General features: G+C 54.0%; 1 protein-coding gene across 1 annotated transcript; it reads right to left on the reverse strand.

Annotated features, from left to right (window-relative positions):
• Positions 1–2,622: 2,622 nt before the first annotated feature.
• LOC120692540 lies at positions 2,623–3,356 on the reverse strand. The gene has a single exon (XM_039975864.1). The coding sequence runs from the start codon at positions 3,304–3,306 to the stop codon at positions 3,082–3,084; it is 225 nt and encodes a 74-aa protein (XP_039831798.1). The 5' UTR covers positions 3,307–3,356; the 3' UTR covers positions 2,623–3,081.
• Positions 3,357–11,849: the final 8,493 nt, after the last annotated feature.

Consider the following 11,849-nt stretch of genomic DNA (forward strand, 5'->3'; position numbering starts at 1 on the left):
TGTTAACTCTCATCTGGATGATAATGACCGGCGGTTCATTTAAAATAGTATCAAATTGGGCGGTTCTCACATGCCCGGTTCTGCACAGCACAGTACTGCATGGGGGAGAAAACTGCCCATCTGCGTAGGTCTCCATCCTCTGAGAGCAAGCGGTACGGTTCCACCGTTCAAGTGTTTCGCGGCACGGGAGGACTAGCAGAGAAGATGCCGAACGCGTCACGCATTACGGTCTACTACTTGCCGTGACAACGTTTGGGTTGCACGGCATGTAGGCCATCTGGTTCCGGGACGCGCATGCGCATATGGCGCAGGGTGAATCTGACGACGAAGCTGTCAAAGTTGAGTATACTACAGACAGCAATGCGTTTGCAACAGGGAACACGGGCATGGGGACCGGTAGGGCGACCCAGCGCGCGTCGGGCTGGCGCGCGCTGGCTTGCCCCGGCGTCGGGGGGCTCCTCGTTTCATGGCGCCGGCCGCGGTTCTCGCGAGGACAGACAGAGATCATCCAACGGCCGCCGCCTAGGGACCAGCGAGCCACCTACTGACCTTCAGCCGCAAACCCTACGAGACTACTCCTGCTAATGGGGCGGGGTTTAACGGATTTTTTAGGTGGATTTTAATACGGGTATTATTGGATGGATGGAAACGGGTGATACTGTAAAACGGGTTGGAGCGGGTTGGGTTGACGACACAGACGGGTTGGGATGGGTTGGGGCGCTATGGTAGTAGATCGGCGCGTAAGTCGCATATCATCTTTTGTCGTGACTTCGGGTTGGGGCGGGTTGGAGCATTGGGCCGACGGGGTGGGTCGGGGCGGGTGGTAGTTAGAGCTCTTAAAATATGGGTAGTGGCGGATTTGGGGCGGGTTCAACCCCATTAGCAGATGTATACAAGACCATCCCTATGTTTCTCAAGGAGCTCCCCTTGTTTTTAGTTTATTTTGTGGTTGATATATTACCCATGCAGGAGTATTTGAACCTCGAGGCCGAGCTGTGTCCACGTCGAGGGAGGGGTGGGGGGCTCATCCGTGTCGTCACTCCTTCCTTTAAGTTCAAAAAAAAAACTCCTTCCTGCCTCGTTGGCCTAGCTATGCAAATTGCAGGGGCACCCTCTGGCCTGGCTATGCAAATTGCTCTGCAGCTGCAAGTACAGTGGTATGCAGAGAGGATAGAGTGCTAGAGACGAGGTCCATCAATCAGGCAACCCTAATCCAGGTCACTTGGACCAACGCGCTACGGCCAGCGCGCCGAGGTCGAGCTCGACCACGACCTTTTTGTCCCTTGATGATAGGGGCCAGTCCCCGTAAATACCTTGCGACGGCATGGGCGAGCTCTCAGCTCAGCTGGCTAGCTGGCCGCCACGTCCACATGCACGCCGAGCTCGTGCAGCGAACTGCACGGTCCCCCGGCCGCGAGCGAGGGGCGCGAGATTGTGTTTGGTCAGCGTCAGAGATTCCGATACGGGGCACGCCGCACCAGTTCATCGCCGGCCATGGCTGGCCAGCCCGGTCGACCGATCGATCTCGCCGTGCCCATGCCCATGCACGCTGTAAACGGTAAGCGCAATGCATCCCCAGTTCTCGCAAGGCCTTCCCTCGGGGCCGGCTCGATGCGGCGCGGCTGCAAAGACCGGCGAGTGCTGTGCGTGCACGGTGTGATACTCAGACGGTGGCACGTTGCACATGGATGTCCTCAAGGTAGGGTAGTCTGGTCACCGCCTCACCGGAGTTTGTGAACTGGCGGTAATCCGGCAACGAGTAACTAACGGCTGGGAAACATGATGGACGACGGCGACGGAAAGGGGCACTGCCACTGCTGGTACTGGTATTCGGTGCCTGTCACAAGTGGCGGTGGCACTTTGCCTGTTCCGGGTGGTTACCTTCCAGATTTCTCCGAATTTTGGCCGTGTCACGTCCAGCTCCGTTGCCGATCTCCGTACGCCGGACATCCGGCGCGAGCTCCCCATTCGAAACGTGGAGTCCACGGAAACGCAAGCCGGGCAGTGTTCCTGGCCGCGGAAACGGAATGCGACGTACGCATATATTCCTCCGACGGAACCCAGTGCCGGACCGGACCTGTGCGTTCCGTTCGTCCGACCGCCGACGAGAGGACGGCGTCGACCCGGACGTACGTGTAGCCGATGTGGTGCGCACGCACTAGCCGGCGCGAGGAATCGCGAATCGGTTCAAGGTGTCCCGGCCGGCTAATCCGAGTGTGCTCGATCAGCTGACCTGACCACCGCCGGTTGCTAATAATCCACACGGGCGAGGTGAATTGTTGTCATGGCGGTTGGCGCGTACGGTGCGCGCGGGGGCCATGCCCATCGCCGTCACGTCTCCTCGCGCAAGTGTGCGCGACGGGGTCCGAGCGCCAAAGCATCCCGTCCCAGCGGCCGCCGGGGCCGGGGCGGGCTGCATGCCGAGCGGTGGACGCGCGACGCCGAGCCGAGGGCCAGCCAGCCGGGGGGCCGCCCGACTGGGTGGGTTTCCGGTGATGGGTACCCGATCTGGCACGTTGCTTCGCCCAGCCGACCACCCCAAATCGTCTCGTACAGGTCTACTGCTTGCTCTAAGTTTCCACATACAAATATATACAAAGTCCGCTCCGCTGGAAGAGAAAATACTTGCATCAACAATGGCAATTTCGAGTCGTTGACTCGTCCGTCGTTGAATCACCACATCGGCATGTCGATCCCAGCGCAGCAGCGCTTACAGCTCAGCTCAATGTGGGCCCTGCGCGTCAGACACCACACACAACCAAGAGCCCTGCTGGGCGCGTCGCGTCGTCCACTGGCCCTTGGGTCGCGGCGAGTCCTCGCACATGGGCACGAACCTACTACGCGTATTCTACATGTACACCCTGCCGCGTATCTACGTACACCGGCACACCAGCCACATGCGAGCGGAGCTGCACTTCCCTTCCGTTCCGTTCCGTTCCGTTCCTACACTAGCTAGCATTAGTCAAAGCCTTCGCTTGATCAGTTAACACGTCCTAACTACAGTTGGATTTTTTTTTTCAGTTTTCCTTGCCGCCGAAGGCTGCCGTTAGCTCTCTCTCGTAGCTGGACGGCCCCCGGCGGTTACTCGGCAATGGCGCCGAGGTCCGTCACGAAGTCCCGCCCGCGGCTGCTGCCCCTCCTGGACCTCCGGCACGCCTTGCCGCTCCGCGCGCCGCCGGCGCCTCCCCCGGCGGCGGCGGCGTCCTCCGGGAACACGAGCGGGCCGTCGTGGTCGCCCACGAGCGCGGCGCTGGCGCGGATGGCGAGCGCGGCCATCTCCTCCGCCTGCAGCGGCCGCCGCCGCATCGCCGCGGGGAGCACGAAGTACAGCTGCCCGGGCTGCAGCGCTTCCTCGGGCCCCAGTGTAACAACCACCACGCGGACAGTCCGCGAGGTGACGGCGGACAGTCCGCGAGGCGTCGCCCAGATATTTATCTGGATGGGCGTGGGACCCACTCGTCAATCCTCTCTTCTTCCTCTTTCCTTCCAGAGCCGAGCGGAGCTCGAGCTCCCGCGCCATCGTCGCCCCTTGCTTCGATCTCCCTCCTCCGTCCACCAGACCTCGATTCCTCGCGCAGGAACCTTCCTCGTCACCTCCTCCACCTTCCCAAACCCCTAAACCGGCTTATCCCCGGCTGGAATCTTTCCACCACCGCCGGACACCATTGGGGGTGCTTGAAGCTTGCTTCACCGCCGATCCGCCTCTCCGGTCGCCCTCCACTCGAACCGACTGCGGGAATGGAGTCGTGGTGAGTTTCTTATGCTTCCCAGCCTTTTTCCCCTTCCATGGCGTGTCGCCGGCGCCGGAGCACGGCCTCCGCCGTCGCCGCCGCCCTTGCTGCCGCCTAGGGCGAGGGTCAGGAATTAGTTATCGCGGACGGTCCGCCTGGGGGGCGCGGACGGTCCGCAGGTCAGGTTAGTTTTGTCCAGAGACGATGTTGCCTCTGGTTGTTTTTGCAAGATTGACTGCGGACAGTCCGCTATCGGGGAGCGGACGGTCCGCCATTGAGGCTCAAATTTGTTCCAGAGACGATGTCGTCTCTGGAGGTTCGCAGGGGTGAACTGCGGACGGTCCGCTACTAGGGCGCGGACAGTCCGCAGTAGAGTCTAGGAAATTGTCCAGAGACGTTTTCGTCTCTGGTGGGTTGAGTACTTGAACTGCGGACGGTCCGCCAGGGGTGGCCGGACAGTCCGCAGGTAAAATGGGAAAAAGTTCCAGAGACGTTGTTGCCTCTGCTGGGTTGGTAGGATAGTGCGGCGGACAGTCCGCCACTCGGGCGCGGACAGTCCGCAGGGTATTTTAGTTAAAGTAAACTAGTTACAATTCTTGGGCTGCACTCATTTAATACATATGCATACGTGTAGCATCCGCATCTGAGGGAGCCGTCTTTGAGGCGATCGCGGCACCACAAGAGCAAACGACGCAAGCCCAAGAGGAGAGGTGTGAGCACCCGGCCCAAGGCCCGTCTGGCCCCAGTGTTGAGCAGCAGGCGCAAGGCAAGCCCCGGTGCACATCCTAGTATTTTAAATTAAGACACCTATGTATGTTTCTACTACTTGTGCATTAAGTTCAGGAATTGTTTGGAACCCTAGTTGCATGATTCTTAGGATTCCCGGAGTTATACTAGCATGTATAGGACGATAGTTGTGCTAAGCTTAGCGTTACCGGTAGAAGACGAGTGGTCTCCTGCACTCGCGAGATGTAGAATGTTAGGAGTCGAGTAATTTCCGGTTACTCGCGAGATACGTTATTATCTTTATATGATTCAGTATGTGAGATTGGTTTTGAAATGAACATGGAAATGTGAGACCGGGCGGGGATGATGGATAGGTATGGCAGCAGGACAGGGTTCCTGGGTGTCTTAGCCCCGTCTGTGTCGATTAAGGACCGGTGGATGTGGCAGTGCTGATCGGGGATTGAACTGTACTAACCGCATGCCGGGAGTAGGAGGTAGTCGAAACCGGTAAGCCGAGTACTGCCTTGCTTCGAAAGTACAGGAACCCGCACCCAACTCCTGGGGCGAGTCGAGTAGTCGCGGAGAATTGGGATGCATGTGTTTACTTTTGGTGGTCTCACGTTGAGCTCGGCTGACCATATGTCGTTGGGCTGGTTCCTGTAGTTCGAGGCGGGGAGGGGAATGATTGGTATGTATAGTCCGACGGGGCAAATACGTGCCGTGTTGGTTAGGTCCACCTTGCAAGGTTAAATCGGATCGATTCGCCGTGTCTCGCGGTTATGAGGGCCTTGGTCTCTTTGTCACACCGTAGCAAAAATGTAGAATATGAGTTAGGAATGTTTATATAAAATATTGAGCTCACCAAATTATTTTGCTTGCATCACCATGATTGCTATAGTAGGTCTTCGCGAATATGAGATGAGAGTTAATTTTTATAGAATCTGAAGCTAAAATAATGAAAGTAAGGAATTACTTTAGTTGCTTTTTCTGTAAAATAACCACCAGCCAAAAGCCTTGCATGTCTAGCTATGTGGGCTAAGTTATACCCACTGGTCGGGTAAGCCTTGCTGAGTATTAGAATACTCAGGGTTTGTTGCCAACATTATTTCAGGGCACGCAGATGTAGACTTCTGTCCCTGCTGCGCCAAGTTCATCCGCCGGGATGCAGAGGGATGGGTGGTCGTGGAGCCGGACGTCTAGTTAGGGATCTCTCTAGGGCTCACTTTTGGTAGCTGTAGGCCCCGTTCCTCTAGACGAACCAGGATTTCAGTATTGAAAAGTTTGTGAATTATGTATTTATTCAAACTCGGTTTGTAAAACTTAAGGTCAAGTTCTATGTATATTTGTTGTATATTCAATTATGTGTCGTGCTTGTACCATCTGCGCCCACCTTCGCGTGGGACTATCGGTGATGTTTCGATCGGGACGTGGGTTGCGAAAGGATCGCCAAATTAAGCCATTAAGCTAATGAGCCTGATGTGTTCAAATGACGGCCATTACGCTTAATTAGAGTTTTAATTTGGCGGTTCTGTGACAGCTGGTATCAGAGCCGAAACGCACCGAGGGTGGTACAGGCATGACTAAATTTCGAGTTTTTCTAAAAATATAAAAATGGGTTTTGTGCGTAGGGCGAGCATGCATCTCATTTTTGGAGGGTTTTTGGGGTTTTTCCGTGGGAGTTGGTGGGGGTGTGAGTCTACGATCCTAAGGACCTTTGTAGATGACGTACGGATCGAGAGGGTTGGTAGGGGGGCGTAAAAGGTTGCGAGAGTATCGTCGGTCGGACCGGAGGCACTGTCGCGAGGCATGTTCAGCGGACAGTCCGGTTAGGACCCGCGGACGGTCCGCCAGACCTTGGGAAAAATTTACCAGAGCCGGGTGGAACTGAATCTGGTTGACAGTGCGCACGGCGGACGGTCCGCAGACTCTCCGCGGACAGTCCGGTCGACTAGGATTTTGGGAAGCGGACGGTCCGCCCATGTACTGCGGACGGTCCGCCGTACTAATTTCGGCTGGACCAGGGCAGCTCGGTCAGACCAATTGGTGGCGCCGATCGATCGCCTGGCCCCGCCTGCTAGTATCCTTCAGAATTGTTTTGAAGCCCTACCTTCTGCATTGTGCCATGACTTGCAAGGATTAATTTGCTATCGGTTTTGTCTTGATTTATCTGGATGAGGGAACTAACCTCGTCATGGTTGAATGCAGAATGGGAGAACCACCGAACCCTCCTGAGTTGGCCCAGGCCATTGCGGCCATGCTCACTGGGCGCGATGAGCAGACGGCACTCCTCCGTGAGCTCGTGGCGCAGGGCAGAGTGCCGCAGCCTGGACCTCACCATCAGCCGCCTGCTCCTGGATATCCAGAGTTTCTGGCTACTCAACCACCGCTCTTCCATAAAGCGGATGAACCGCTGGAGGCAGACAGCTGGCTTCGGACTATCGAGTCCAAATTCACCCTACACCAGTACAATGATGGGGACAAGGCAGGATTTGCCGCTCAGCAGCTTAGGGGCCCAGCACGCACATGGTGGGACAATCATGTGGCAATGTTCCCTGCGGACACCCATTTCACTTGGGCACAGTTCCGGGAAGCCTTCAGGGCACATCACATTCCAGCGGGGGTGATTAGAAGGAAGCTCACCGAGTTCTTGGCCCTGAAGCAGGGCAATAACAGTGTACTACAGTACTCCCAAGCATTCAACACTCTCTCACAGTATGCTGGGTACCATGTGGACACTGACGAGAAGAAGCAGGCCTGTTTCAGGCAGGGGCTCAGTACCAAGCTCCAGGATCGCTTGGCGATGGTCAGGTGCGACAGTTTCAGTGAGCTAGTCAACGGGGCTATCATACAGGAGGACGCCCACCTAGCTCACAAGGCAGAAAAGAAGAGAAAGGCGCCGGCAGCGGGGTCCTCTAGCAGTGCCCCTCAGAGGTTTCGCTTGGTGCAGTCGGGCCCACAGCGAGCTCCTTTTCAGCACCAGCCACAGCAGCAGTGGGGATACAGGCCCCCTCAGTACACTCAGCCACAGGGGACGGTCAGGCCTCCTGCTCCTCAGCAGAATGAGCAGAAGGTCTGGGTGCAGCAGCCGGGGGTGCGCCCCAATCTGTTTCCGTGCTACAACTGCGTTCAGCCGGGTCACTTTGCACGGAATTGTCCAATGCCACCCAAGCAAGGCCAGCAGTCGAGCCAGCAGGGTCAGAAGCAGCAAGTGGCCCACTTCAAGCCGGGGCAAGTGCACTACACCACCCTCGAGGGTATTCCTGAGGGAGCTCCAGTGAGGGCGGGTACGTTCTCAGTAAATGAACAACCCGTTACAGTATTATTTGATTCAGGGGCGTCTCATACCTTTATTAGCAAGGGGTGTATTGTTAGACTGGGATTAAAAACTGAAAGCATGCCCAAGCCATACCACATTCATTCGCCTGGGGGGAAGTTAATCACCAATCAGTTTGTTAAGCAAGTACCCCTACAGTTGCAAGGAAAAATTTTCCCTATGGCCCTGATAATGTTACCAACCCAAAGGATAGATATTATATTGGGTATGAACTGGATGGAGGGTCAGGGAGTTACCCTGGACACGACCTCACAATCTGTGCACATCAACTCCTCTATTCATGGTAGTATGACTTTAAATTTGAGGGATCCAGCGTCTTTGACTCATGCGGTGCACCACGCCGAGGACAAGAAGCGTCAATTCACCCTGTTTCAAGTAGGGGATCATGTCTATCTGCGGGTGTCTCCAATGAAAGGGGTTCAACGGTTCGGGGTGAAGGGAAAGCTCGCACCTCGCTATGTTGGGCCTTTTCTTATTGTTGAGCAATGTGGGCCAGTGGCATACCGTTTGGAGCTTCCTGCCCACCTATCCGCGGTTCATAATATATTCCACGTATCTCAGCTCAGGAAATGCCTCCGTGTTCCGGAGAAGGTGCTTGACATTGAGAAACTACAAGTGGAACCCGATCTTGTCTATCCCGAATACCCAATCAAAATTGTTGATCACAAAACCAGGGTCACTCGGAATCAAACCAGTGAATTCTATAAAGTGCAATGGAGCAATCACTCTGAGCGGGAAGCTACTTGGGAGACGGAGGAATTTGTTCGGACTAAATGTCCGGAATTACTACAAGTCTACCAAGGTACACCCCAATTTATAACTCTCCCTTTAGCTATTCCTTAAATCTCGGGGCGAGATTTCTTTTAGGGGGTAGGATTGTAACAACCACCACGCGGACAGTCCGCGAGGTGACGGCGGACAGTCCGCGAGGCGTCGCCCAGATATTTATCTGGATGGGCGTGGGACCCACTCGTCAATCCTCTCTTCTTCCTCTTTCCTTCCAGAGCCGAGCGGAGCTCGAGCTCCCGCGCCATCGTCGCCCCTTGCTTCGATCTCCCTCCTCCGTCCACCAGACCTCGATTCCTCGCGCAGGAACCTTCCTCGTCACCTCCTCCACCTTCCCAAACCCCTTGAAAGGCCCTTGTTTGGTTTTGGTAATTGAGTGACAACTTAGGTGGACTAATAAGTGTTTATGTTGAGATACACAGGAAATTAGTCCACACAAAGACACTAGTATGAGCAACATGTGCCATGGTGGAGAAATGGCTAAGGGATTGATGCTATGCTCATATAGTGTGATCGAGGAGCTCATTGCATATGAGACATGACATGGAGTTATGTGACCAAAGTGGAGAAGATCAAGACAATGCTTGGCTTGATGGACCGGTTGCAATGGAGAAGGGCAAGTCAAGGCTTTGAAGCGAGGGACCGCGAGGCGGTGAAGCTTGGGCAAGATTTGGCGCCGATGGACCGAGGCAACGGTGAAGAGCGAGCAAGGTCAAGATCGATGGACCAAAGAGGTCATGTGATGATATGGAGTGGATCATATCATTTAAGAAAGATCAAGCCAAGTGTTGACTCATGAAGATGATCAAAAGGCTTGATGGAGTTTGGTGCTTGTGTGGCATCAATATTTGGAAAGATGAAATGGAATGCGCAAGGCAAAGGTATGACTTGTAGGGCATTTCATTTCACCGGTCAAAGGTTGTGTAGAGAAGTGCATGACCGGATTTAGGATAGATGGCCGTTCTATCAAGAGGGGCAAACTTGTTTGCATATCGGTCATCTAGTGCCACTTGAGCGATCTAACATTGCAATGTAGCTAGGATCGAGTGGCGTGGTGAGATCAAGTGAAAATCCTTTGAAAATGATTGTGAAATGCTAACACACATGCACATGGTGTTGTTCACGTGGTTGTGTTGGCACATTTGCAAAGGAGAAAGAGTTGGAGTTGTTGTTGATCAACATTGGGAAGTAAGAAAGGTTTTTCGGTGTTCTCCGGAAATTAGGTGGCTCTTGGAGTGGAATACTGCTTTGATCCATTGTGTTTTGGATCAAGTATTCAGTTGGGTTGTGTAGCCCTCTGAATTAGCTTTCCATAGAGTCCAAGATCACCTAATTTGGACATCGGAGCTAAGAGTTATGGCCGTTTTACCGAGGTACATTTCTGCTGGAAATAGACCTGCGGACGGTCCGCTAGACCTGCGGACGGTCCGCCCTTGAGTGGCGGACGGTCCGCCGTTATCTCAGTTGAGCTCAAACAGAACCGTTTTTGGCTCTGTGGGTGGTCCAAAATGACCTGCGGACCGTCCGGTCCATGGGGGCGGACGGTCCGCCTTTAAAAGCTGAAACGGGCGCAGAAACTTGGTTGTTCTGTCTTGGGTGCCCAAAATGACCTGCGGACCGTCCGGTCCTTGGGGGCGGACGGTCCGCATCCTACTGAAAATTCTGGGACAGAAACACTGCGGTTTCTGTGTGTGCTCACCTTTTGAACTGCGGACAGTCCGCCCCTGGGGAGCGGACAGTCCGCCGGTAACTTCAAGATTTAGTCAGAGACGTTTGCAAATCGGTTGGTTCGAAGTTTTGAACCGCGGACAGTCCGCCCCAGGGGCGCGGACAGTCCGCCCGGGGCTCTAACGGTCGACTCTGACACATAATCATTGCAGTTCTAGCCGTTAGTTTTAAATGGCGGATAGTCCGGTTTTTGTGAGGCGGACAGTCCGCGAAAACTCTGTTTTCACGGGATTTGAGTGTAACGGCTAGTTTGGGGCCTCCCTCTATAAATAGAGGGTGTGGCCGGCCATTTGAGAGGTTGAGCACCTTGGGGACTTAGTGTCCATATGTGAGAGTGCTTGAGAGCCCTCTACTCACTCTAACTTGATAGTAATCATCCGATCGAGTGAGAGAGCGATTCTAGTGCGATTGCTTTGAGAGATTGCATCGAGTGGCACTAGGTGATCGTGTTGCAAGCCGGTGTGCTTGTTACTCTTGGAGGTTGCCACCTCCTAGACGGCTTGGTGGCAAGAGGCTCCGTTGAAGCCCGCAAGAAGATTGTGCGGTGCTCCGGAGAAGAGTTTGTGAGGGGTATTGTGCTCACCCCGCGGGAGCCGCGAAGAGCAACTCTAGTTGAGCGAGACGTGAAGAGCAACAAGTGGTCCGGCCGGATCATGTGCTAGAGCTCGGTGTGAGCACTCCACGTGGGAGAGTGTGACTTGCGAGTCACCACTAGCAAGAGGATCGGCGGCAACCTTGAAGCTTGTCTCAACGGGGATTAGCTTGGTGGCAACCAAGTGAACCTCGGGATAAAAATCACCGTGTCAACCTTGTCTACTCTTCTCGGTGGTTTGCATTCTCCAAATCACAAGCATTGTATTTACATTCATATATATCTTGTGCTTGTGTAGTTACTCCTAGTGTAACTAGTTAGCTTGTGTAGCTTAATTAGTTGCTCTTGCTTAGATTGTGTAGATAAGCAAGTTGAGCACTTGGATTTGGATTGTGTATCCTTGTCCTTGAGCATCTAGTGAGCTTAGGTTTGGCTTTGTGCTTTTGCTCATTAGAATTGTTTAGGAGCTCCCCCGGTTTGTGAAGTACTAGTGCTTAGGCTTGTGTGACTTGGCATTAGAATTGTTAGGAGAGCTCTTACTAGCTTGGCACTCCATTTGCTTTGTGTAGGATTCTTTTTGGAGGTGCCTTAGAGTCATAGTTAGAGGGGTGAAGTCTTGGCTAAACGAATAGTTTCAATTCCGCATAAGTTTCGGTTAGCCGGTGTAATTAGTTTTAGAAAGGACTATTCACCCCCCCTCTAGTCCGCCATCTCGACCCTACAAGTGGTATCAGAGCCGAGGTCTCTCATTTGTGGTCCTTACCGACCCGAGAGGATGGCGACTTATGGGCTAGATGTTGAGTGTCCACATATTTTTGATGGCACACACTTTGCACGATGGAAAAATTGGATGATATGCAATTTTAAATTTATTTGCCCTCAAATGTGGTGGATGGTGGATGTAGGTTTTTCTCATGTGTTAGATGAAGGAAATCTAACTCCAACACAAGAG

The sequence above is a fragment of the Panicum virgatum genome, chromosome 9N (genome assembly GCF_016808335.1).
Source record: "Panicum virgatum strain AP13 chromosome 9N, P.virgatum_v5, whole genome shotgun sequence".
Lineage (NCBI taxonomy): Eukaryota > Viridiplantae > Streptophyta > Magnoliopsida > Poales > Poaceae > Panicum > Panicum virgatum.

Excerpts from the sequence above, each read along its gene's own strand:
- LOC120692540 (XM_039975864.1), bottom strand. The coding sequence starts at position 3,306 with ATGCGGCGGCGGCCGCTGCAGGCGGAGGAGATGGCCGCGCTCGCCATC.